At 60.1% G+C, this 26,279-nt stretch overlaps 1 protein-coding gene across 3 annotated transcripts; it reads left to right on the top strand.

Annotated features, from left to right (window-relative positions):
• The first annotated feature begins 143 nt into the window (after positions 1–143).
• VARS2 (valyl-tRNA synthetase 2, mitochondrial) lies at positions 144–22,765 on the top strand. 3 transcript variants are annotated; one of them, XM_075016775.1, is made up of 30 exons: positions 144–167; positions 901–1,210; positions 2,362–2,443; positions 5,381–5,481; positions 5,908–6,029; positions 6,113–6,179; positions 6,924–7,021; positions 7,234–7,315; positions 7,686–7,805; positions 8,221–8,332; positions 8,783–8,871; positions 9,415–9,505; positions 9,637–9,764; positions 9,851–9,954; positions 10,118–10,199; positions 10,553–10,629; positions 11,192–11,279; positions 11,452–11,557; positions 12,724–12,794; positions 12,889–13,014; positions 13,753–13,857; positions 14,116–14,184; positions 14,268–14,346; positions 14,764–14,891; positions 15,175–15,327; positions 18,247–18,456; positions 19,292–19,403; positions 19,908–20,089; positions 20,890–21,039; positions 22,164–22,765. In XM_075016775.1, the coding sequence occupies exons 2-30, from the start codon at positions 971–973 to the stop codon at positions 22,266–22,268; spliced, it is 3,279 nt and encodes a 1,092-aa protein (XP_074872876.1). In that variant the 5' UTR covers positions 144–167; positions 901–970; the 3' UTR covers positions 22,269–22,765. The 3 variants fall into 3 exon arrangements, 2 of the variants coding, with proteins under 2 accessions (XP_074872876.1, XP_074872877.1); XM_075016776.1 differs by lacking the exon at positions 144–167 and adding an exon at positions 208–215; XR_012648503.1 differs by lacking the exon at positions 144–167 and having other exon boundaries at positions 735–1,210; positions 18,247–18,460.
• The last annotated feature ends 3,514 nt before the right edge of the window (positions 22,766–26,279 follow it).

Raw genomic sequence — 26,279 nt, 5'->3', positions numbered from 1 at the left:
CCCACAAATTTCCCCATCCCGTCATGCACTGCGACCCCCACCTCCAGCGCGGGGGGCGGGGCGGGGAGGAAATGAGCGCAGCGGGCGCTGATTGGCCGGCGGGGTCGTGAGGTCACAGTGCCCGGGGGCGGGGGGAAGGAAGGAGCGGTGGGAGCCGGGACGCCCGGGTTCGATCCACGCGCGGGCCGAGGGGGTTTAGGCGCCGGGACGCCTGGGTTCTCTCCCGGCGAGGGGGTTTGGGAACCAGGACTCCTGGGTTCTCTCCCCACAGGTTGGGGAGTAGGGAGCCGGGACTCCTGGGTTCTCTCCCCGCGCGGGCCGAGGGGACTTAGGCGCCAGGACTCCTGGGTTCTCTCCCCAGAGGTTGGGGGGGTACAGGGAGCCAGGACGCCTGGGTTCTCTCCCTGCGCGGGCGAGGGGACTTAGGCGCCAGGACGCCTGGGTTCTCTCCCCAGAGGTTGGGGGGGTGGGGGACAGGGAGCCAGGACTCCTCGGTTCTCTCCCCGCGCGGGCCGAGGGGACTTAGGCGCCAGGACGCCTGGGCTCTCTCCCCAGAGTTTAGGGGGGTGGGGGACGGGGAGCCAGGACGCCTGGGTTCTCTCCCCAGAGTTTAGGGGGGTGGGGGACGGGGAGCCAGGACGCCTGGGTTCTCTCCCCAGAGTTTAGGGGGGTGGGGGACGGGGAGCCAGGACGCCTGGGTTCTCTCCCCAGAGTTTAGGGGGGTGGGGGACGGGGAGCCAGGACGCCTGGGTTCTCTCCCCAGAGTTTAGGGGGGTGGAGGACGGGGAGCCAGGACGCCTGGGCTCTCTCCCCAGCTGCAGGAGGTGACCCCAGGGCCCTGAAGACTGACAGCGTGAATACTTGTGTCTCAAATCCTGTCCCTTGACTTTTGCCCACCAGGTGCCCTCCCCAGCCCCGGTGTGGGGGTGAGCTGCCAGGAGCCGGGGCGCCCCCCTCTACCCACCCGGCCATGGCCCCCAGCTGGCTCAGCTCCCCCGCCGGTCGGACTGTGAGCTCCTTCCGCCGCCTGCTGCTCCGGTCTGGGCCCCGCGCCGCCCCCTGCGGACGGAGATCCTCCTCCCAGACCAGTAAATCCGGCCCCGAGGGGCTGGAGCGGAGGATGACCCAGCTGCAGAACAAGGCGGCCAAGCGGCGGAGGCAGCAGGAGAGAATGGAGGCCATTGAAACCAGAGTGGTCCAAAGGCAGGAGGTGAGGGGCGGGTAATGCTCGGCCTCCAGTGAATCCAGACCCCCCGCCCCGGATCACTCCAAGAGGGGCCGTTGGTTTAAGGGTTGGTGCCCCTGCTTTGCGGAGTTTGCGTGTGGGTTTTATGCAGCTGTGCCTCACCCCAGAGGTGGCTGCATTTCAGCGCCCTCAGAGCAATCTCTGGGCGGCGTTACTGCAGGCTGTTCTCCAGCTGCCTCACCCCAGAGGTGGCTGCATTTCAGCGCCCTCAGAGCAATCTCTGGGCGGCGTTACTGCAGGCTGTTCTCCAGCTGCCTCACCCCAGAGATGGCTGCGTTTCAGCGCCCTCAGAGCAATCTCTGGGCGGCGTTACTGCAGGCTGTTCCCCAGCTGCCCCACCCCAGAGGTGGCTGCGTTTCAGCGCCCTCAGAGCAATCTCTGGGCGGCGTTACTGCAGGCTGTTCCCCAGCTGCCCCACCCCAGAGGTGGCTGCATTTCAGCTCAAAGTGACCTGTGTACAAATCTTCTCTATAAGAATTGCGACGGGTTAAATATCTTGTTGTTGGGTAGCACGACAAAGCCCTGTCTATGTAATCGTCCCCAGTACGGAACCTGGTTCATTTCCCAGCCTCCTTTCGGGCCGCCGTCAGCATCCCCCGGTGCGGGTGCCAAGGACGGAGGGAGCCTCGCCTCGCCCCTCCTGCTCCATGCAGCTGGGAGCTTGCTCAAAGCCGGTGGATTAACAAGAGGCCCACTCACGCTACGGCCCACCACCTCCCCGGCACAGCTCGGCCTCTTCGTTGATTTATGAATGAAGCTGCTGTCAATCGGTCTCCGAAGCGGTCTCCCCTTTGGAAGGGGCGTGTAAATTATGGCTGTTTGCAAATGCAAATGAGGCGCTGATAGGAGTGTTCAGCGCCTCGTTTTATAACAGCAGCCACCCAGGTGCTGCTTTTGAACTAGAAATAGCTGTGTAGCCGGGGTTCCTTCAGAAGGGAGCCCGGATTCTGAAAGCGCCCTCCTGCCCAAAAGTCCCTAAGGCTGAGGGAAGAAATCTGGGAAGGAGGGTGCTCTCGACATCGGGGCTCCATCCTTAGAAGTCAAAAGGTCCAATTTCGGCCTGGGAGAGGTTGCAGACCCCGCCTGCTCCAAGGTGTGCTTGGTTTTTCCCCCAGGTATCTCAGGACGGGGCTAAGAAGTGGACGCCGAAGGAGGTGGTTCTGTACGAGATCCCAACGGCCGCTGGACAAAAGAAAGGTACACTGGGAAGACGTAACCGCTCACGTTCTCTGAAAGCATCCGCTCCATGCTCGGCTGCGGTACTCAAAGCAAGCGGGATATCAGGATCATTAAGAAAGAGGTAGCAAATAAGACAGAGAGTATCACATTGTCCCTGAATAAGTCCATGGTGCGCCCACCTCTTGAATGCTGCGCACGGATGTGGTGGCCTCCTCTCAAAGATCATCTCTGGGCGTTGGAAAAAGTTCAGAAAAACCCTGGGGGGTTGGGAACGGGGGCCGAATCAGGCGAGATTATTGAGACCGGGACTTCTCAGCTTGGAAAAACGATGACTAAAGCAGGGAGGTGAGAAAATCACAACCAGTGTGGGAAAACGAATAAGGGAAGGTTATTGACTTGTTCCCGTAACGTAAGAGCTAGGGGGTGACCCGATGAAATGAACGGGGAACAGGTTTAAAGCCAACAGAAGGAGGATTTTCTTCACCCAAGTTTTTCTTCGTGGTCGGCCTGTGGAACTCCTGGCCAGAGGAGGTTGTGAACGCCCGGACTTGAACAGGGTTGACAAAAGGTCTAGATAGATTCATGGAGGTGAGGTCCGTCACTAGCTGGGATGGGCAAGAGGTAGCCTCTGACTTAAAACTCTTAGAACCGCCAGACGTGGTCAGACCAGAGGTCCATCTAGCCCGGTGGCCTGTCTGCCGACAGAGGCCAAGGCCGGGTGCTCCAGCGGGAGTGAACAGAACAGGGACTGTTGAGCGATCCTTCTGCTGAGATCCATTTCCAACCCCTGACCAGCAGAGGCCAGGGCTGCCGTTCTCACCCAGCCTGGCTGCTAGCCTTTGATGGGCCCAACCACCATGAACTTACCGAGCTGTTTTTCGGACCCTGTTCACGCCCTGGTGTTCACACCCTCCTCTGGGCTGGAGCTCTGCAGATTAATTGTGCGCTGCCTGAAGGGGAAACTTCCTTTGGTTACAAGCCTCGGAGAGGGAGCTGTGTGAGTCTGTAGCTTCGAGAACAACAAGAAGCCTTGTGGCACTTGAATCTCCCGGACACTCAGTGGCAGATTTAAGGGTGACAGTCCTGAAACAAAGACATTTCAGAAATCAAATGGGGACTGAGATCTCTGAGCTGCAATTTATTTGCAAATTTGACTCCGTTAACCAAGGATTAAACAGAGACTGGGAGCGGCTCGCAGGTTACAAAGGCGGCTCCTCTGCCCTGGGTGTTAATATCTCCCCATTAGACTCTGACAATGGCTCACATCCCCCTGTCTGAGCTGACTTCTTTTTTCCTCTTTCGATAAGTGCTGTTGATCCTGGGCCATTTCCACCTTGCTGAATAGACCTGGTCAGCTCTGGCCCTCCCTCTCACTGGGACCCCACTCTTTAAATACCCCTCTGAAACCACCCCCCCAACTCTTGCATCTGACGCAGCGGGTCTTTGCCCATGAAAGCTGATGCTCCAAAATATCTGTTAGTCTATAAGGTGCCACAAGACTTCTTGTTGTTCCTCTGGTTAGTTTTCAACCCCCTGCCCACGTGGTGACTCCTAATTCTGCCCTTATGGGAACAAATCGATCACTTTTCCTTGTTCCCTTCCTCCACGCCACTCGGGAATTTATACACCTCGCTCCTCTGCCCGATTCATCTCCTCCCTTCTAAGCCGACAAGTCCCCGTCCCTCTAATCTCTCGTCCCATGACCGCCGGTCCAAACTCCCCATAGGTTTTTGTTGCCCTTTTCTGAGCCTTTGCCAGCGCTGGGATCTCTCTCTCTGAGAGGAGGTCGGCGCGCGGGATTCAAGAGGCGGTGTTATGTGGATAAAGTACACAGGATCTTTGCGGGGGACGAGGCAGTTTGCCACGTTTATTATAAGAATATAACCAATATCTAATGCCTAATACCGATACATACACGCAAACATACCCCAAGTGCTCTGCAGCTGCTAGATAGTTACCAGGCCTGATCGCGGCTGGGGTCCGTAGCTCGAGTTTGCAGCTTGTGGTGGCTTCGTGGCCAGGAAAGCCGGGCGGGAGAAAGAGCCGGGTCTGTCGGGCGCGAACCGCTGCTCCTTGGTGTTGCAAGCAGAACGGTGCCCGGAGGTCTGCCCTGCTCACCCCGTCTTTTACAGGCTTCACGTGAGACGTCAGCCTGGGGGTCCTGCCGGGTCAGGCTGCCTCACGACTTTCATCTTGTCCATCTTTTCTCTTCGGGGTGGATCTTCTGCTCAGCTTCGGGGAGTCGTCTGCTCTCTTCAGCCCCTGGGGTCTGATCCTCAGGACGGGCTGGTGTGAGGGTCAATCACACACACCCCATTCACACCTCTAACACAATTCACACCCTAAGCACGCAACTTAGGTCGAGTTTTGGTTTCAACAGGGCTTCACCAAATGGAGCGCGGGATCAAAATGCATCCTTGGTTACAGTATGGGGGCTGGTTCGCCCTTAATGGTGCATATTACACCAGAACTTGATTTCTAAATCCTAATTTATCCTACCACGGGCGCGCCAAGGGTTTGTCCGGAGGCTGGAAGAGATTCTGCCTGGTGTTCTCGATCCCCTTGGTTAATGGTTCCTAGCTTTCTGTTTGCCTTTTTCCCTGCCCCAACGACTCCCGGGCTTTTCGACTTCTTAGCTGACTTCTTGCTTGTCAGAATCTGGGACCAGGCAACCGGGGAGGGATCGTGGAGGTTTCCCTGTTCCGGTCACTCCCTCTGGGGTACCTGGCACTGTCAGCAGACAGGGCTCTGGGCTGGATGGACCTTAGCTTTGGCCGCTCTTCGGGACTCCTCTGCCCCGCAGCTGATCGGAGAGCGTTCTGGGCAGGGTCCCTCTGTCCTGCAGCAGCCTTGCTGTGTCTGTGCGGTCCCTGGATTGGCTCTGCTCCCGCCCTGTAGAGACTCCGTGAGGGGCCTCTCGGTCCGGGGCTGACGGTCCGCCGGGTCTCTCCCTAGACACCTCAGTGCCCCTGCCAGCCTCCTACAGCCCCCGCTACGTGGAAGCCGCCTGGTATGAGTGGTGGGAAAAGGAAGGGTTCTTCAAACCGGAGTACCAGGTAACGCCGGCAGCCCCGGGAAGCGGCTGGGGGCTGTGGCGGGGCTCAAAGGGGCTCTAGGGGGCGCGGGAGCAGGATGGGGGACTCAGTAAGGGGCCGCTGCTCCCTGGCAGTCAGGGCTGGCTGCAATACCCCCGCCTGGCTGTAGGGGGTGCTGGGCTGCAGGGAGATGGGTGGGACGTGGTAGGGGGCGCTGTCTTCTGGCAGTCAGTGCTGGTCCCACTAGGGGGCGCTGTGCTGCGGGGGGCAGGCAGGGCAGGGCCCAGTAGGGGGCGCTGTGCTGCGGGGGGCGAGCAGGGCAGGGCCCAGTAGGGGGCGCTGTGCTGTGGGGGGGGCTGGGCCCAGTAGGGGGCGCTGTGCTACCTGTCCGTGCCGGCTCCGGCCCAGCCCTCGGGGGCGCCGTGCCGATAAATCCCTCTGTCTCAGAGCCAACAGCCCCATAGGAAACCGGAAACCTTCTCCCTCTGCATCCCCCCGCCCAACGTCACCGGAGCCCTGCACCTGGGCCACGCCCTCACCGTCGCCATCGAGGACGCGCTGGTGCGGTGGTGAGTAGGGGCTACGGGGCTGCAGGGCCGGGGGACCGGGGTGTGGCGTCCTGGAGCTGGCTGGTAGCTCTCTTGTGTTGCAGGCGCCGGATGCAGGGCTGCCGGGTGCTGTGGGTGCCGGGATCGGATCATGCCGGGATCGCCACTCAGGTGAGACCGGGTTAGAAATGGACCGGGCGTGTCTGCGCTGCTGGCTCCAGGGGGGTGGGGGGTTTTCACACCCCGGAGTGAGGCGGGTCAGCCGAAATTCGAAGTGTCGGTCAGGCTGTGTTGGGTGGTGGCTGGAGGGAATCGGCACTGAAATGCAGCCACCTCTGGGGTGAGGCGGATGGGGGGAACGGTTCACAGCAACGCCACTCAAGAATTGCTCTCATGGTGCTGAAATGCAGCCGCCTCCGGGGTGGGGCAGCTGGGGGAAACAGCTTCCAACAACGCCATGCAGGGGTAGCTCTCACGGCACTGAAATGCAGCCAGCTCTGGGGTGAGGCGGCTGGGAGGAAACAGGCTCCAACAACGCCATGCAGGGGTAGCTCTCATGGCGCTGAAATGCAGCCACCTCTGGGGTGAGGCAGCTGGGGGGAGCAGCCCCCAGCAATGCCATGTGGGGCTGGCTCTCGTGGTGCTGAAATGCAGCCACCTCTGGGGTGAGGCGGCTGGGGGGAACAGCCCCCAGCAATGCCATGTGGGGCTGGCTCTCGTGGTGCTGAAATGCAGCCACCTCTGGGGTGAGGCGGCTGGGGGGAACAGCCCCCAGCAACGCCATGTGGGGCTGGCTCTCGTGGCGCTGAAATGCAGCTGCCTCTGGAGTGGGGCAGCTGGGTCTCCTGCTGCGTGTGCACCCACCTGTCCATCCCCCTCTCTCTGGTCACCCTCCCTTCTCCCTCGGCCCGGCAGGTGGTGGTGGAGCGCAGGCTCTGGACGGAGCGGGGCATCCGGCGCCAGGACCTGACACGAGGGGCATTCCTGGCCGAGGTCTGGAAGTGGAAAGAGGAGTGAGTGACACTGTGGTGTCCCTGGCCTGGGCTAGGCAGGGACCAGAGGGGGTGCTGGGCTTCAGAGGGTGAGCCAGGGGCTTGGCGGGGGCGCTGCCCCCGGCCGTCAGGACTGGCCCCAGTGCGGCACGAGGGGGCGCCACAAGGGCTCAGCAGGGGGCGCTGTCCCCGGCCCGGCCGTGTTCTGAATCCGCGTCCCTTTCTCCCGTCAGGAAAGGGGACGAGATTTTCCGGCAGCTCAAGGCTCTGGGGGCCTCGCTGGACTGGGACCGGCTCCGCTTCACCATGGACGTGGTGAGTGACTCGCAAAGACGCGGCCGCTCGTGATCCAGGACGCCTGGGTTCTCTCCCCGGCTCTGGGAGGGGAGTGGGGCTCAGTGGTTAGAGCAGGGGGGTGGGGATGGGAGGCAGGATGCCTGGGTTCTCTCCTGGCTCTGGGAGGGGCGAGGGGTCTAGTGGTTAGAGCAGGGGAGTGGCTGTGGGGGTCAGGGCTCTTGGGTTCTCTCCCCAGCTCTGGGAGGGGGGAGGGGTCTCGTGGTTAGAGCAGGGGCGTGGCTGGGGGGGTGTCAGGACTCCTGGGTTCCCTCCCCAGCTCAGGGAGAGGTCCAAGGTCTCCCTGGTTGGTCCTGGGACCTGCCGTTCCCAACGCCGTTCCCCGCCACAGGGTTTCTCAGCGGCTGTGACGGAGGCCTTTGTGCGACTGCACGAGGACGGCCTGGTGTACCGTGCGCAGCGCCTGGTGAACTGGTCATGCGCCCTGCGCTCTGCCATCTCTGACATGGAGGTGAGCGGGAGGCCGGGGGAACAACGCCGGGAGGAGCGGGTGGGTGACAGCCAGAGTTCCCCGTACCTGAGCGCTTGGGCGGCTGTCCAGGAGCGATTCGGGTGCCTCCAGCTGATTGGCGGAGCGCCCACAAACAGCAGCCTGTGCATCCCCGGGTGGTGCCCATCCGCACACACCTCGGTGCCAACCACAAAATTTATTCCGCCCTGGAGGCCTAAAATTAGCGTGAAGCCTGATCTAGAGCGCTGCAAACGTGGGGACTGCCAGGGATCAGTTTTCCAGAGGCGGGCGGGAACGTGGAAGCTGATTGTGTATCAGCGCAGAGCTCTGGTGAAATCTTGGAGGGCGATAGTTCGGCGGGAGAGGTCTGATATATCCCCTTCCTGGATCCCATGAGGGAACCTTTCCCTGGTAGGTGGAAACCCAGCAGCTCCAGGGTCGGACTGTTCTCCGTGTGCCCGGCTGCCCAGTGCCGGTGGCTTTTGGACTGCTGTTCACCTTTGTCTACAAAGTGGACAGACAGGAGGGTGAGTTCCCAAGCTTGGCAGGGTGAGGATAGCAGCTCTCCCTCAGGTGCCACACCCCAGAGGTGGCTGCATTTCAGGGCTGGGTGCACAGTCCCTATGCGGTGTTGTTGTGTGGCTGTTTCCCAGCTGCTCCGCCCCAGAGGTGGCTGCATTTCAGGGCTGGATGAGTGATTCCTGTGCTATATCGCTGTGTGGCTGGTTCCCAGTGGCTGTCTCCACCCCAGAGGTGGCTGCATTTCAGGGCTGGGTGTCCAGTACTTGTGGCATGTTACTGCGCGGCTGATCCCCGGTTGCTCCCCCCAGAGGCAGCTGCATTTCTGCACTGGGAGTGCAGTCCCTGTGCCGTGTTACTATGCGGCTGTTCCCCAGCTATCCCACCCCAGAGGTGGCTGAGCTTTTCCAGCCCCATAACGTCACCCTCCTTCTTCCCATGCTTCTGTGTCGGGGAAGACGAGGAGCTCTCCGTGGCCACCACCCGCCCTGAGACGATGCTGGGGGACGTGGCTGTGGCCGTCCACCCCGATGACCCACGGTTCATGGTAAGGGGGGGAGGGGTGACTCTGGCGGGGAGGGGGCAGGGTGTCACACAGTGAGAGGTCATCTCCATGGATGCAGGGTAGACTAGGTTGTCTTCTTGGAGAAGGGGGTGGGGTTTGGGGGGGGGGGTCTTCTCCGCGGCAACAGAGATTGGTTCCCATGGGGCAGGGAGCTGAAAAGTCATCTCCGTGGAGACAGACTGGCATCTCCTGAGAGCCAGGACAAGGTCTCTCTGGGACGAGAAGGGGGCGGGGCATCACTATGGAGAAGGGGGCGTGGTCTGCAGGGGAGGAAGAGGGAGTCATCTCCGTGGGGATGAAGCCCATCGTCACGGAGACTGCCGTTTTGGGGGCTGAGACAGGCCTTTTGGAGGAGAAGGCGGAGTTGTTGCCATGGAGAGGGGGTGGTCTCTTTTGGGGAGATACAGGAGCCTCCTCCCCTAGGAGATGGCAGGCAGGGTCAGTGTGATGTTCAACGGGAGATCATGGGAAGAGTCAGGACACAATGGACCAAGGCTTTGATTCTCTCTCTCTCTCTTTTGGCAGCCCCTGCACGGCAAGCGGCTCCGCCACCCGTTCACTGGGCGCCTCCTACCCGTCATCACGGACCCCCTGGTGGTGCGAGACATGGGCACAGGTAAGCACCAGGCCCCTCAGCCCTGTGAGGTCTCCGAGTTGAGCACTGGCTATGTTGGCGCTGGAGCCGTTGGTGGCAGCGGTGGGATCCGAGTCTCAGACGTTCTCTCCGCTCCCCTGCGCCCCCTGCAGGAGCCGTGAAGGTGACGCCGGCACACAGCCACGCCGACTACGAGCTGGGCAAGCAGCACGGGCTGCCCCTGGTCTCTGTGATCGGGGAGGACGGGGTCATGACTGCTGAGTGTGGAGACTGGCTCCAGGTAATCGCACCCCTCCCTTCACCCGCTCCGCTTGCGCAGCTTGCGGCCCGCCTCTGTTTTACGCCTACTGCTCTGTTCCTGTCTAGGGCCAGAATCGCTTCGTGGCTCGAGAGAAAGTGGTGTCGGCCTTGAAGGAGAGAGGCCTGTACCGGGGCGTGAAGGACCACGCCATGCCATTGCCGCTCTGCAGGTAAAGCACGGTGCTGTCGGTAGAGGGGGCTCCATCAGGAGTCCTCTCCCCTCACTGCCAGGGCTGGCCCCGGTGCGGCGCTAGGGGGCGCAGTGCTGGAGGGAGCCGGTTGGAATTTGCGGGATATTACAAACGATTGTGTTTCTTTTTCCCCCTCCCCCAGTCGCTCCGGGGACGTGGTTGAGAACCTGCTGAAGAGCCAGTGGTTTCTGCGATGTGAGGAAATGGCCCAGAGAGCGCTGGAGGTGGGTGGTCGCGTAGCAGCCATGCTTGCGTGCCTACCACTCCACGCTCCCAACCCCCAGCCCTCCCCTGCTCTAACCACTAGTTTGCATGACCCTGCTTGAAGCCATGGAGGGGCCCTCCGTATGGGACAGCACAGACCCCTGAGGCATAGGCTGTAAGGGAAAATTGAGCTCCAGATGGGACTTCAGGGAATCTGTCTGTATTATGGTTGGTGTCAGCAGTGGGATACAGGAGTTTGCTTCTGAGAATGTCCCTCATTCTGCGGGGAGTCGCGCTGCCTGGTTTGTCTGTCCTCTCAGAGGTGCGGCTGGGCCAGCCAGGTTAGCTCATCTGTCTCTGTCTCGCCTCTCAGGCTGTAGAGTTAGGGCGTCTGAAACTCACCCCGAAATTTCACGAGAAGAACTGGAGGACGTGGCTGTCCAACGTCAGGTGAGGGGAGTTCTGCCATACTCTAACCATTAGACCCTCTTCCCCCTCCGGAGAGGCTGCAGAAGGGGGCTCGGGGTGATGGGGGTTCTGAGGGAGGCAGCTGGGCCAGGATCGCCAAAATACAGCTGTAGGTTTTTATTGCTCAGTCTGCAAAAATGTCAGCAGAGCCCAACGTAAACAAACGGCAACGGTCGGCACACGGCTCTGTGCGTGCCTATCGGTTTGTCCTCCGGCTAATTAAGGGAAATTCGTCCGAGCGGCCAGCCGTAGTCCGAGGCCGCAGCAATTGTTTCTGCAGCCCCTAATCCAGATGTCCTGGCTCCCAGCTCTGCTGTAACCCGAAAGCTCACTTCTCTCCCAGAGCAGGGAGGGAACCCAGGAGTCCTGACTCCCAGGCTCTGCCCCGCCCCCCCGCCCCCCCACCTTCTGGAGCAACGATCTCCCTCGGTCTTGTTTGCGAGCTACCCTACAACAACCAGCTGGCTCTTTCGCTCAATGGAGCGGCTCCCTTGCGGCCAGCTGAGCAACGGGCATTAAAACGATTTCCTTGGCTTCGTTGCAGTGATTGGTGCATATCCCGACAGCTGTGGTGGGGCCATCAGATTCCAGCCTATCGGGTCACGGCCTCTGGGTCATCTGACTTAAGCCGGGTGAGAGACGCGCTTGTCTTACGTGTCATTGGCCGTGCCTGGGCACTCCCGGCTGGTCCAGCCCCAGATTGGTCCAGCAGGGGGCGCTCCTTGGAGCGCCGGCTGTTGAGGGGCGTTCCCGGCCACGCCCAGCAGGGGGCCCGAGCTAACTTAGTGCCCTCTCTCTTCACAGGGCGGGAGTGATGCATTGTGGGTAGCAGGCAGGACGGAGGCGGAAGCGCGCAGGAAAGCCTCCGAGATCTTGAGGAAACCGGCTGAGGAAGTGGAGCTCACGAGAGGTACAAAGAAGTGACTTCCGGATGACAGTCACGGGGCGGTAGAGCCGTAAGTGTAAAAGCCACTGAGTTCGCCCCACCTGCCCGGCACTCGCTTTGCACGCCTGTCTGCTTCGGAACCTCGGCCGGAAAAAGCGCAGAGAAGGGCACCCAAATGCGGTGAGGGTTTGGACTGGCTGCACGGAGGTCTATAAAGTCACGACGGATGCGGAGAGAATAAAGAAGGAAAAGTTATCGACTGGTTCCCGTGGCATAAGGACTCGGGGTCACCAAAAGGAAGTTAACCGGGGGAACTCCTGGCCGGAGGAGGTTGTGAAGGGCAGAACTTGAGCAAGGTTCAGAAAAGAGCTAGATAAATTGATGGAGGTTCGGTCCGTCAACGGCTGTTAGCCAGGACAGGCAGGGATGGTGTCCCTGGCTCTGTCTGTCAGGGGCTGGAGATGGATGACGGGAGGGATCGCTTCATGGAGTCCTAGGGCTGGAAGGGAGCTCAGGAGGTCATCTAGTCCAGCCCCCTGCCTAAAGCAGGATCAGCCCCAACTAAATCATCCCAGCCAGGGCTATGTCAAGCTGGGACTTGAAAACCTCTGGGGATGGAGATTCCACCACCTTTCTAGGTAACACATTCCAGTGCTTCACCACCCACCTGGGGAAATAGATTTTCCCAATATACGACCTTACAATCTCCAGCCTAATATCCAATCATCACTTGATGATTCCTTGTTCTGTTCACTCCCTCTGGGGCATAAGGCATCAGCCTGTCGGAAGATAGGACACTGGGCTAGATGGACCTTTGGTCTGGCCATTCTAAAATTTGTATGGACTTTTGGTGTGAGCAGTGGGATACACACTATTTCACCCATTTGCATAGGCAGTTCTCCAGAATGTTTGGCTTGCTCCAGAGAAGGCCTTTGGGGCAGGTGGGGTTTCCATTCTGGTATGGGGGGAGGAACATCCTGTAATTTTGGAGGTGCTTCAGATTGTCTCCTGTAGTGACCCCAACTTATTTTGGACCTGGGGAAACTGAGGCAGGGCCTTCCCCTAAAGAAGACAGACGAGACCCCAATACCACGTAGAAGTCCCTGGTTATTGTAGGGCTCCCAGCATGCTGCCTCAGCTGAGGCACTTACCAGGCCATCTGTCAGCTGATACCCTGTTTGCATCTCCAGACGCCGATGTGCTAGATACGTGGTTCTCATCCGCTCTCTTCCCCTTCGCTGCACTGGGATGGCCCCATGAGGTGAGTGACCGATAGAGCAATGGGATGAGGTGGGTTACCAGGGTAGATGGGCTGTGCTCCCGTGGGATTCACTCCTTCCTTCCCCCGCCTGCAGGCTGGAGATCTCCGGGAATTTTATCCCAACAGCCTCTTGGAGACGGGCAGCGACCTGCTTTTCTTCTGGGTGGCTCGGATGGTGATGCTGGGAAAACAGCTGACCGGAGAGCTGCCCTTCTCCCAGGTGTGTGAGGGCGGGGGAGCCCGGAGCGGTGGGTTGGGTGTGCAGAGCACCAGCTGGGTTGCAGGAGCCCAGGGCTGGGCTAGCAGGGGCTGTGGGTCAGAAGTGAGGGGCACCAGCAGAGCTGGGGGAACCAAGGGCTGGAATCATGGGCGGGCCGTGGGTCAGGAGAGCAGGACGCTGACAGAGGCCACATCTGGAATATTGGGTTCAGTTCTGGGCCCCCCCAGTATAATCAGGATGTGGATGTGCTGGAGCAGGTTCAGCGAAGGGCAACGAAAACGATTCAGGGGCTGGAGCACACGACCCGTGAGGAGAGGCTGAAGGATTTGGGGTTATTTAGCTTGCAGGAGAGAAGACTGAGGGGGGATTTAATAGCAGCCTTCAACTTCCTGCAGGGGGGCTCTAGAGAGGCTGTTCTCAGTGGTGGCGGACGGCAGAACAAGGAGCAATGGGCTGAAGTCACAGAGTTGGAGGTGTCGGTTGGATATTAGGAAAAACTCTTTCCCCAGGCGGGTGGTGAAGCGCTGGGATGTGTTGCCTAGAGAGGTGGTGGGTTCCCCATCCCTGGAGGTTTTTAAGTCCTGGCTTGACAAGGTCCTGGCTGGGATGATTTAGTCGGGGTTGATCCTGCTGTGGGCTGGACTCGGTAACCTCCTGAGGTCCCTTCCAGCCCTGGGGTTCTGCGATTCTATAACCGGTGGGCAGCGAGGGGCAGCCTGATGTCCTTTCCCCTCCCAGGTTTTCCTGCACTCCCTGGTGCGCGACGCCCACAGCCGCAAGATGAGTAAATCGCTGGGGAACGTGGTGGACCCCCTGGATGTCATCCGTGGGGCCACCCTGCAGGTACCGCCTCCCTCCCTGCCTGGGTGCCCTTACGACAACAGACGGGCCTCGGCGAGAGAGACAAGCCCCCGCATCTCTCCCCACCTTCAGTAACCAACGGGACTCTGCCTCCCAGCGCCGGGGAGGCCCAGCACGGACGTACAGCGCCTTGCACTGCCTCCCTGGCCCCCAGAGACCCTACAGTAACAGCCTGGCCTGCCCCCACCACAGACCCTACCCAAACACGCTCCTCCCCCTCACACTTCCCACCGGTTTCAGGAGCTGCAGGGGCGGCTGGGAGCCGGGAACCTGGATCCTCACGAGGTGGCCATCGCTGCCGAGGGACAGGTGGGTCTTTCCCTTCCCCCCCGTCCTCCCGCCCCTCTCCCCCGAGCTCCTGCCCCTGCAGCCTCACCCCCCTTCTGTTCCAGAGGCGGGAGTTCCCCCGGGGGATCCCCGAGTGCGGCACCGACGCCCTGAGGTTCGCGCTGTGCTCCCATCGCGTCCAAGGTGAGGGCAGCGGCCGTTCCCCTCCAGGGGGCGCCGGCTTTTATCCGGGCAGGGATTGGCTGGCTCCAGGGGGTGTGTGGAAGGGACCTTCCCCTCTAGGGGGCGCCGGCTCTGATCTGGGCAGGGATTGGCTGGCTCCCGGGGGCGGGGTGTGTGGAAGGGACCTTCCCCTCTAGGGGGCGCCGGCTCCGGTCCAGGCAGGGATTGGCTGGCTCCGGGGGGTGTGTGGAAGGGACCTTCCCCTCTAGGGGGCGCCGGCTCTGATCTGGGCAGGGATTGGCTGGCTCCGGGGGAGGGGCATGTGGAAGGGACCTTCCCCTCTAGGGGGCGCTGGCTCTGGTCCGGCCCCAGGCAGGGACCGAGCTGGCTCAGGGGCTGGGATCGGGGCCATTTCCCACTTCTCTGCGTTGCCCCCAGGGGACGACATCAGCCTGGACGTGGCCGCGGTCCTGAGCGCCCGGCACTTCTGCAACAAGGTGTGGAATGCCGTCCGGTTCACCCTGGGGGCCCTGGGGGAGCGGTTTGCCCCCCGGACCTCAGAGGAGGTAACGAGACGGCGAGTTCGCGGTTGGGAGGAGTTCTGAGCGTCACCGGCTCCCTCTGCTGGGCGCGGTGGGACTGCAGGGGAGGACGGGGCGCTGGGTGCCAGTGTCTCCTCCTGCTGGACACACGGGCTAACGGGTGGACCTGGATGTGTCTGGCAGGGGGGACGGGGGAAGCGGTGCCTGACCAGGTGGGGACATACTAGGTCCGTGTGGTGCCCAAGCCCCAGAGATGTCTGTCCCTAGGGCTGGAGTCAGACTTCTCTCTTGTGTTCCCCTCCCCCAGGTCTGCCCCAGCTTCCCCACAGACCGGTGGATCCTCAGCCGTCTCTACCACACCGCGGCCGACTGCGGCCAGCGGTTCGGGGAGTACGAGCTGCATTTGGCCACGGCCGCCATCCACCACTTCTGGCTGCACAACTTCTGCGACGTCTACTTGGTGGGTAGCCGGTCTCCGCTGTCCTGGGGGCGGGGGCGGCCTGGTGCGGAGTCTTCCCGACTCTCGGCCTGTCCTCGAGATATTTGAAGAAGCAGTAGACCAGGACTGAGGAGTACGGGTGGAGCTGGGGGTGAGAGAAGTTGGGAAACCAACGAGATGCCCCAGTGTTCTGGGCCAATCTAGGAGAGCCTTCCCTCTCTCCGTTCAACCTTCCTGCCCGACCTGCCATCCAGACGACTTCCTACCATAGCCAACGCATCCATCCGTCCAACGCAGCCTAACCCTACTTGTCCAGCTATTCAACCGCCCGGCTAAGCCGTCGTATCCAACCCTGGGCCAGCCCAGCCCAACCCATCAAAATCACCTTTCCATCTAACCCAGCCCAATCCATTGTATCCAACCCTCCTTCCAACCCATCGTAACCCTCCTTCCAACCCTCCGTAACCCTCCTTCCAACCCATCGTACCCATCCAACCCTCCGTAACCCTCCTTCCAACCCATGGTACCCATCCAACCCTCCTTCCAACCCATCGTACCCATCGTAACCCTCCTTCCAACCCATGGTACCCATCCAACCCTCCTTCCAACCCATCGTACCCATCCAACCCTCCTTCCAACCCTCCGTAACCCTCCTTCTAACCCATCGTACCCATCCAACCCTCCTTCCAACCCATCGTACCCATCCAACCCTCCGTAACCCTCCTTCCAACCCATCGTACCCATCCAACCCTCCTTCCAACCCATCGTACCCATCCAACCCATCGTAACCCTCCTTCCAACCCATCGTAACCCTCCTTCCAACCCATCGTACCCATCGTAACCCTCCTTCCAACCCATCGTACCCATCCAACCCTCCGTAACCCTCCTTCCAACCCATCGTACCCATCGTAACCCTCCTTCCAACCCATCGTACCCATCCAACCCTCCGTAACCCTCCTTCCAACCCATCGTACCCATCGTAACCCTCCTTCCAACCCATCGTAGCCATCGTAACCCTCCTTCCAACCCATCGTACCCATCGTAACCCTCCTTCCAACCCATCGTACCCATCCAACCCTCCTTCCAACCCATCATACCCATCCAACCCTCCGTAACCCTCCTTCCAACCCATCGTACCCATCATAACCCTCCTTCCAACCCATCGTACCCATCATAACCCTCCTTCCAACCCATCGTACCCATCCAACCCTCCTTCCAACCCATCGTACCCATCCAACCCTCCGTAACCCTCCTTCCAACCCATCGTACCCATCGTAACCCTCCTTCCAACCCATCGTACCCATCCAACCCTCCTTCCAACCCATCGTACCCATCCAACCCTCCGTAACCCTCCTTCCAACCCATCGTAGCCATCGTAACCCTCCTTCCAAGCCATCGTACCCATCCAACCCTCCTTCCAACCCATCGTACCCATCGTAATCCTCCTTTCAACCCATCGTACCCATCCAACCCTCCTTTCAACCCATCGTAACCCTCCTTCCAACCCATCGTACCCATCCAACCCTCCTTCCAACCCATCGTACCCATCGTAACCCTCCTTTCAACCCATCGTACCCATCCAACCCTCCTTTCAACCCATCGTACCCATCGTAACCCTCCTTCCAACCCATCGTACCCATCCAACCCTCCTTCCAACCCATCGTACCCATCCAACCCTCCTTCCAACCCATCGTACCCATCGTAATCCTCCTTCCAACCCATCGTACCCATCCAACCCTCCTTCCAACCCATCGTACCCATCCAACCCTCCGTAACCCTCCTTCCAACCCATCGTACCCATCGTAACCCTCCTTCCAACCCATCGTACCCATCGTAACCCTCCTTCCAACCCATCGTACCCATCCAACCTTCCTTCCAACCCATCGTACCCATCGTAACCCTCCTTCCAACCCATCGTACCCATCCAACCCTCCGTAACCCTCCTTTCAACCCATCGTAACCCTCCTTCCAACCCATCGTACCCATCCAACCCTCCTTCCAACCCATCGTACCCATCGTAACCCTCCTTCCAACCCATCGTACCCATCGTAACCCTCCTTCCAACCCATCGTACCCATCCAACCCTCCGTAACCCTCCTTCCAACCCATCGTACCCATCCAACCCTCCTTCCAACCCATCGTACCCATCGTAATCCTCCTTCCAACCCATCGTACCCATCCAACCCTCCTTCCAACCCATCGTACCCATCCAACCCTCCGTAACCCTCCTTCCAACCCATCGTACCCATCGTAACCCTCCTTCCAACCCATCGTACCCATCCAACCCTCCGTAACCCTCCTTCCAACCCATCGTATCCATCCAACCCTCCTTCCAACCCATCGTACCCATCCAACCCTCCGTAACCCTCCTTCCAACCCATCGTACCCATCGTAATCCTCCTTCCAACCCATCATAACTATCCTTCCAACCCATTGGGTGCATCGCAACCCTCCTTCCAGCCCAGCCCAACCCATCACATCCACCCAGCCACCGCTCAAACTCACTATATCCACCCAACCCGTTGTAGCCAACCACCCAGTATCCAACCACTCGTTGACCCCTCTGCCTGTCCAACATACCCACAGCCCATGGAACCAGTCCATCCCTCTTACCCCTCCCACCCAGCCTGCCCATCCACCTCCACCGAGCCCGGTCTGTCTAACCTAACCCAACGCAACCCAGCCACCCCTCCGCCAGATCTTGTGAGTTGGGTAAGCTGAGCACCGGGGCAGCTGCCCAGGAGAGATGCAGGTTGTGCCCCGCTGCTGAGCTGAGCCCCCGCAGCTGGCGGGTGGTGCGCATCCCTCGGTGTATAGGACAAAATTTATTCCGCACAGGGGTGATAAACGATAGAGGGAACCCTGCCCACCGCCTGAGCTGGGTGTCTGTGCGGCTCTCTCATGCACACCCCGGCATGTGGCCTCTCCCTCCCTGCGCAGGAGTCGGTGAAGCCCGTGTTGCAGAGCGGGGACGAGTCCCGGATCCTGCAGACCTGCCAGACGCTGCTGAGCTGCGCCGACCTGGGCCTGCGCCTCCTCTCGCCCTTCATGCCCTTCCTGACGGAGGAGCTGTGGCAGCGGCTTCCCAAGCCAGAGGCAGGCTCCCCTCCCAGCATCTGCGTGGCCACCTATCCCAGCGCCGGGCAGCTGGTGGGTGAGCTCTGGGCACTGAGTGGGAAGGGGTGGCTCAGGGAGAGCGGGATGGCCTGGGATACAGAGAGCCTGCGGTGGATTCTCTGCTCTGCTACTGCCTGCCCTTGTGGTCATGGGCAAGTCACTGAATCTTCCTGGGCCTCTCTCTCGCTGTGTGTCTGTGCAGCGCCCGGCCCGACGGGGCCCTGATCTCAGCTGGGGCAGGGACTGTCTCTCGCTGTGTGTCTGAGCAGCACCCGGCCCGACGGGGCCCTGATCTCAGCCGGGGCAGGGACTGTCTCTCGCTGTGTGTCTGTGCAGCGCCCGGCCCGACGGGGCCCTGATCTCAGCCGGGGCAGGGACTGTCTCTCGCTGTGTGTCTGAGCAGCACCCGGCCCGACGGGGCCCTGATCTCAGCTGGGGTTAGTGGTTTGTCCTTGTGATGTTGGTGTTAAACCCTTGGTCTTTGCGAGCAGCCGAGCCGGGAATTGGGGCAGTGGCTACTGTAAGTTTGACAACCCGCCCTCGGTTTCGCTAGCGAGAGGCACAAAGCGGTTGGGGGGCATTGGGCTTGTTTTTGCAGGGTTGCTCCTAACCCCCTGCTGGTATCGGTGGGTGCTGTAAGGTTGCCAGGCCCGGTAAATGCAAGGAGGAGGAGCCGCTGTTCGTTTGTTATTGTAGGGTTGACCCAAACGCCTGGGTAGGAGAGAGCGCTCTGGAGGCCGGGGGCGGGGTGGGTTTGTGGTTGCTCGGAAGCAGCCAGGGCTGGGCTCAGCTCACCCCAGAGGAGCAGCTCTCGGTCGTGCTGCCGACGGCTGGGTGGGGGTGACGGGTTCACGTCTCTTCCCCGCAGAGCCATTGGCGCTGCCCTGCCCTGGAGGCCGACTTCGTGCAGGCGCAGGAAGCCGTGCGGGCGGTGCGTGCCATGAGGACGACCTACCGGCTGACGCGAGCCCGGCCACCCGGTGAGCTGAGGGGGGGGCTCCGTGGCCATGGGGGCCCCGGCCTCCGGGCTGAGCTTGCCCCGGGGAATGCTGGGTAGCATTACATGGCCTTGCCCCTACTGGATGTGACGGATGGGCAGCCCGTCAAGGACCGCGGTACCCAGCATGCAGTGGGAAAGCAGCCTCACCTCATTGGCTGCCGACCGGGTTCCATCACCAAGGTGATGGGTGTGGCCTGGGTGGGACTACAAGTCCCAGAATGCTCTGGGAGGGGGAGTTCTAATTCCATTGGCCTTACCTTGTGGTTGCCCCCAAATGGGTTGGATACACCTTCCCTCCCCGCCAGCAGGGGAGCCTGCAATTTCCCAGCATGCCCTGGGAGAGCAATCTTAGGCCATTGGCCGTCCCTGCCGCGTTGGAGGGACCAAACAGGGACAGAGCCCATCAGGACTACAATTCCCAGCGTGCCCTGGGAGGGTTCCCTCACCCCATTGGCTGATGGCCCCTCTCTCTCCCCCTTTGCAGTCTACTTGGCGTGCTCAGAGCCAGCTCCCCGCAGGGCGTACGAGACCTTCCGGGAGCCTTTGCAAACCCTGTCGCTGGCCGGCTCCCTGGAGCTCCTCCCCTCCTCCAAGGGGGCGGAGCTCCCCGTGGGCTGGGTGCGGGGGACCGTGAACGCCCACACGGAGGTCTACATGGACCTGCAGGTAAGAGCCGGGACAACTTGGAGCCGGTTCCCGTTGTCCAGAGGCTTAAAGAAGCCCTGGGCGCGAGGCTGGCTCGCGTCCGCTGGGGAAATGGCGATTTACAGACAGAACCGTGGCTGCGTTGCCACAAGGGGGCACGCCCTGGGCTTGAACCTGGGGCCCGAAAACCCTCCCTCGAGCCCCTCATCTAAAGGGCGCCCCCCTCCACGTGGCAAACCATGCCAGCAGCGGGCTGCAATCCCCACGGGCCCCTCTAGAGGGCGACGTGGTCACCCCTTTCACGAGCGCCTCCATGCTGTGCCCATAGGGGGCCGTGATACCCGGTGTCACCACTAGAGGGCGACATGGTCACACCTTTCACGAGCACTTCCATGCTGTGCCCATAGGGGGCCGTGGTACCCAGTGTCACCACTAGAGGGCGACATGGTCAACCCATTCACGAGCACCTCCATGCTGTGCCCATAGGGGGCCGTGGTACCCAGTGTCACCACTAGAGGGCGACATGGTCAACCCATTCACGAGCGCCTCCATGCTGTGCCCGTAGTGGGCCGTGGTACCCGGTGTCACCACTAGAGGGCGACATGGTCACACCTTTCACGAGCACTTCCATGCTGTGCCCATAGGGGGCCGTGGTACCCAGTGTCACCACTAGAGGGCGACATGGTCACACCTTTCACGAGCGCCTCCATGCTGTGCCCGTAGTGGGCCGTGGTACCCGGTGTCACCACTAGAGGGCGACACAAATGCGCACGTTTAACGTTGGCCCGAGCCTACACCTCCTGCTTTCTTACCAATCCCAGGGGCTGGTGGACCCCGAGGTGGAGCTTCCCAGGCTGGCGGCCCATAAAAAGAAGCTGGAGGGGCAGATCGCGGAACTCCTGGCGCGGACCCAGGTGTCCGGGTATCAGGAGAAGGTGTCCCCAAGAGCCCAGGCAGAGGACAAGCAGAAGGTGAGGTGAAGGCTGGAGGTGGTGGGGGTCCCATGATTCGAGCTGGTTGTGGTGTTTGTTTCTCGGTGGGAGCGTAAATGGCCTTTTCCATCTTCACATTTTTCACTTTTGATGATGATTTTATTATTTCCTGACTCTTTCGGGCGCCGGGGAGAAATTCTTTTCAGGCAAACCGCTTTTCCCCAAAGTTTGGCTTTCCCATTGGTTAATCAGCAGCTCCCTTCTCTCTGTTTTTCGGCCAAGTTTCCAACAACCGCTCTTCTATTTCTGGGGGGAAAAAAAAAATTGTTTTAAAATATTTCCCATGATTTTTTTTTAACTCCACTTCAACCACCCGGATTTCCAAAAAAACACCCACGGACTTAAGAGGTTTTTTAGGAAGTGAGAAATGGGCAAATTCGACTTGCAGCCTGGAAAAGGGGGAGAAAATCCATTTTTCCACATTTCTTGGGCAGACACTTTGGCATCGTGTGTGTGTGTGTGTGTGCGCGCGCGCGCGCGCATATTTTCCATTCCAGCACTAGAGGGGCAGGTGTGATCCCAATTTTCACCTTGGGGGTTCGACTTGAGAGAGACAGAAAATTTGGAGATGTGTCTGCATACAAATGATGGGCGAATTGGCTGGTGGGGGGGATATGGGGGCTGTAACTGGGTCCCTGTGCCGGGGCGGGGGGGATATGGGGGCTGTAGCTGGGTCCCTGTACCGGGTGAATTGGCGGGTGGGGGGGATATGGGGGCTGTAGCTGGGTCCCCGTGCCGGGTGAATTGGCGGGTGGGGGGGGGTATGGGGGCTGTAGCTGATGTCCCCGTGCTGGGCGAATTGGCGGGTGGGGGGGGATATGGGGGCTGTAGCTGATGTCCCCGTGCCGGGCGAATTGGCGGGTGGGGGGGGATATGGGGGCTGTAGCTGGGTCCCTGTGCCGGGTGAATTGGCGGCGGGGGGGGATATGGGGGCTATAGCTGGGTCCCCGTGCCGGGTGAATTGGCCGGTGCAGGACACGGGGGCGCTGTAGACTGATGGGAGCATTTGCAGGTGGGTTATCAGAGTTTGAAAGGGGGGTGCTCCCGGTGATGGAGGACGTGGCCAAGCTGATCACCTGCGACACCCCCTCTGCCCTGCACAGATTTCCGCTATCCGGACGGAGCTGGCGCACCTGGCTCAGGCCCTGCAGAGCCTCGGCCACGTGGGAGCCCGGCTGGGAACGCCTCCAGCCGCTGCTGAAGAATGAACCGCCTCTGGCGAAGTGCTTTCACCCGGAGCCTCCGGCGCTGTTTGGAAGTGGAAGGGACCCAGGCGAGCAGGGCCACAGGCCGGGCTCCAGGGCTGAAGATCTCCAAAATGCCAAGGGCCTGCCAGGAACCAGCCACCGGCGGGCGTGTGACGGCCAGGGAGGAAGTAGACGTGGTTTTCCTGCGGCCAGCAGGGTCACCCACAAACCAGCCGCTTTCTAACGCTGGGTGTCTATCAGAGCCCTTGTTTGCACTAAGCACAGGGGTTTGCTTACCCCTAGGGGGCCAGTCCAGCTCGAATGCCCCCTGGGATCCCATCTCCAGGTGCCTCCACCCCAGAATTCGCTTCCGTTTCTCCAACCAACTGCGCCCCAGAGGCCGGACGTAGCACGTGTCCCTCTCCGTCGGCGCTGGCGTTCAGAGCCATGGGGCGGGGCCCCTCGGGCTTCTGGGAAGAGTGGGTTAAGTCTCCCATTAAAAGTGTGCAGGAACTACATTGATCTGGGATTTCTGAGCTGCTTCTGTCTGTGTGTGCATGTGTGTGTGGGGGGGGGGGAAGACATTTTTACGTCTCATTCCTCAAAGTTTTAATGGTCGACGTGTGAAACGACGTCCATTGAGGCCTGACTATTGGCGATAGAGACCACTGAGGAGTTTCCACTGCACTGTTCGTCTGTCTTGAAGAAACAACCAGCAGACGTGTAGCACTTCAAAGACTAACCAAATAATTTATTCGGTGACGAGCTTTCATGGGGGCAGAGCCGCTTCTTCAAATCTTCAGAAACGCCTACTGTGGCACCCGAGAGACTTACAGCGTCAGCTTTCATGGGCAAGGACCCGCTTCATCTGGCGCTCGTGCTGGACTGGAAATGCTGCGTGACGATTATAAACCACAGAGATAGAAACAAACAAAATTGCCATGAAACCTGACAGATCAGGTACATGGGACAGAAGAGGAAGGGAGAAAATTCCTCACCGCACGTGTCTGTTAAGTGACTGGCCAGAGACCGCTACAAAGAGCAAGGAGGGGCAGGTTCTCGCCCCAGGCTGAGGCCCAGAATCTGTCCAATTGCTGTTTCGCATGTCCGGTTTCAAAGGGGAGACCTGGAGCAGAAAGAGGCCAATGCACCAGAGTCGGCGACCGAGCATCTCTCTGCACCCACCCGTCTTGCAGAACCACCTGAGCTGTTCGTAATTTATACTGCCGGGCTCTGCTCCAATATATAGAGCTAAACTCCTCTCTTGTAGGCCAGGGGTGCGTTGATGCATAGTTCTTCTGCCTTAGCTTACAGGTATGAATTACTAGGCAAGGCCGTGGCTTTATTGCTGCGTATAAGCCCGTGCTGTGCCCCCGTCTTGAACCCTGCGGGCGGATGCGGGGGCCTCATCTCAGAAAAGATGCTTTACAATCGGAAAGGGGACATGCGGGGTCAGGGAGCGGCCGCCCTCTGAGGAGAGCTGAGTCACACAGGGACCATTCATCTCAAAAGAGGAGAGTGAGCGGGCGCAGAATAGAGGTCTGGAAAATCATGGTGGGGGGAATGAGGAAAGAAAAGTTATTTACCCCTTTCCCTAACACAAGAACTAGGGGTCACCCAGGGTCACGAATAGGCAGAAGATTCAAAAGAAACCAAAGGGGGGATTTTTTTTACATACAATACACCATTAACCTGTGGAACTCCCTGCCACAGGAGGCTGCGAAGGACCAGTACGATAACAGGTGAGAAGAAAGCCAGATAAATTCACGGTCCTTCAATGGACATTAGCCAGGCTGGGTAAGGAATGGTGTCCCTCGCCTCTGTTTGTCGCAACCTGGGAATAAGCAACGGGAAGGATTACTCGGTGATTGCCGGTTCTGTTTATTCCCTCTGGGGCACCTGGCATTGGCCGGCCAAAAGACAGGACACGCGGCTGGATGGACCTTTTGATTTGATCTAGTATGTCCAACGTTCTGGCCCGACAGGGCCCTGATCTCAGCCGGGGCAGGGACTGTCTCTCGCTGTGTGTCTGTGCAGAGCCCGGCGCGACGGGCCCTGATCTCAGCCGGGGCAGGGACTGTCTCTCGCTGTGTGTCTGTGCAGAGCCCGGCGCGACGGGCCCTGATCTCAGCCGGGGCAGGGACTGTCTCTCGCTGTGTGTCTGTGCAGCGCCCGGCCCGACGGGGCCCTGATCTCAGCTGGGGCAGGGACTGTCTCTCGCTGTGTGTCTGTGCAGCGCCCGGCGCGACGGGGCCCTGATCTCAGCCGGGGCAGGGACTGTCTCTCGCTGCGTCGGTGCTGTCCTGGTTTCGAGCGGGAGATCTGAGCGCCATGAGGCCTGGCCAGCGTCTGCCAATACTGCGGGAAGTGAGGTTGCTCCTGGTGGCGTTTGTAACGCTGAGCAGCAGACTGGTGAAATTGACCCGGGCGTCTGTTCTGGAGCAGCTCCAGGAATCGATACTGATCTGGAACGAAAATCGCTTCCTACCAGGATCATTTACAGGGCTCAGACTCCCACCCGGCCAGCCCTTACACCACCACCCCCCTCCTCTTCTAACCACACCCCATGGCAGGGTGGGGGTGGAACCCAGGAGTCCCGGCTCCTAGGCCCCCTCCTCTAACCCAACAGACCTCACTGCCCTCCCAGAGCCAGGAAAAGAACCCAGGAGTCCTGGCTCCCAGCTGTCTCTGCTCTAACCACTAGTCCCCACTCCTCTCCCGCAGCTGGGACTAGAACCCAGGAGTCCCGGCTCCGCACCCCAACCTTACCCCTTGCCAGGGACCGACAGCCCCCGCCCAGGCTGCCAGCTGGACTGGCCCATCCCGCTCTCATTGGCTCCAAAAAGGAGAGGGTTGGTTTTTTTTTCCGTCCTTGACAGGGCCATTGGGCCAAAAACCGAGGATCTGGCGATAATTGGTTCAACGTCCCCCTGACGAGCCAGTTTGATTTAAAATAGTAACGAGGCAGGCACAATCGACTGGCTGCCAGGGTCACAGCTCGGAGCGTGTCCTACATCCGGCTCCGCTGGGCCGCCGGCCGGAGGCCAATGCAAGGTAGTGACCGCCAGAGCTTCGTGTTACCTGTCACTCTGTCCCTTCGTCTGTGTACCCCGAGGCGCTGTCCAGCCGTCTGGCCTGGCCCCAGGTTTTGGTCTGTCTGGGTGATCGGCCTGCAGCCAAATACGGTTTGGTTTCTCTGATCCTCCTGGAGCTGAATGTACTGTCTCCGGTTGTCTGTCCCTGGTAGTATACGCTGGTCTGTCTGTCTGTCTCTCCCCTCAGATCTTAATAGACGTCTGTCTGTCTGGTCCCCAGCCTTTCATTCCACCTAGATCCTCGCTTCCTTTCTCTTACCACCCCCTCTCTCTAGCCACCCAGCCCCACCACCCTCCAGCTATCTATCTAGCCCCATCACCCCTCCTAGCTATCGGTTTTCTCTTCCCACCCTCTCTCTCTATCTCCTCCCACCCCTCCATCTATCTATCACCACCTGTCTGTCTGTCTGTCCCCACCCCCCCGTCTGTCTGTCTCTGTCCCCACCCACCCCCTCTGTCTGTCTAGTTATCTATCTATCCCCATACACCCCATCTGTCTGTCTGTCCCCACCACCCCCCTCTGTCTGTCTGTCTGTCCCCATCCACCCTGTCTGTCTCTCTGTCTGTCCCCCCCACCCCCCCATATCTATCTATCCCCATCCACCCCGTGTCTGTGTCTATCCCCACCACCCTCTCTATGTCCAGCCAGCCCCAGCTAGTGACAAATGAGCCATGTTAATGACGTTGCAGGCCCCGTTAGGTTTGAAAAGGTGCAATCTTTAGACAAGGAACACTTTTTGGAAGGAAATGTTTCCACCGCTCCTCCTAACTTCAAGCCGTCAGTGCTGCGAAGATGGAGGACTGAATGCAGGACAAGATGAGCAGGGTAGCTGGCTCACGCTGTTTCATGCCAGGATTGAAGCAGGGAGCTCCTATTATTTATCTAGTCGGTACCTCCAAGCCGGAGCACAGGACGAGGTTGGTCGGGCTCAGTCCG

This window comes from Carettochelys insculpta, chromosome 22, assembly GCF_033958435.1.
Source record: "Carettochelys insculpta isolate YL-2023 chromosome 22, ASM3395843v1, whole genome shotgun sequence".
Lineage (NCBI taxonomy): Eukaryota > Metazoa > Chordata > Testudines > Carettochelyidae > Carettochelys > Carettochelys insculpta.
This window is presented reverse-complemented; position numbering and strand designations above follow the sequence as displayed.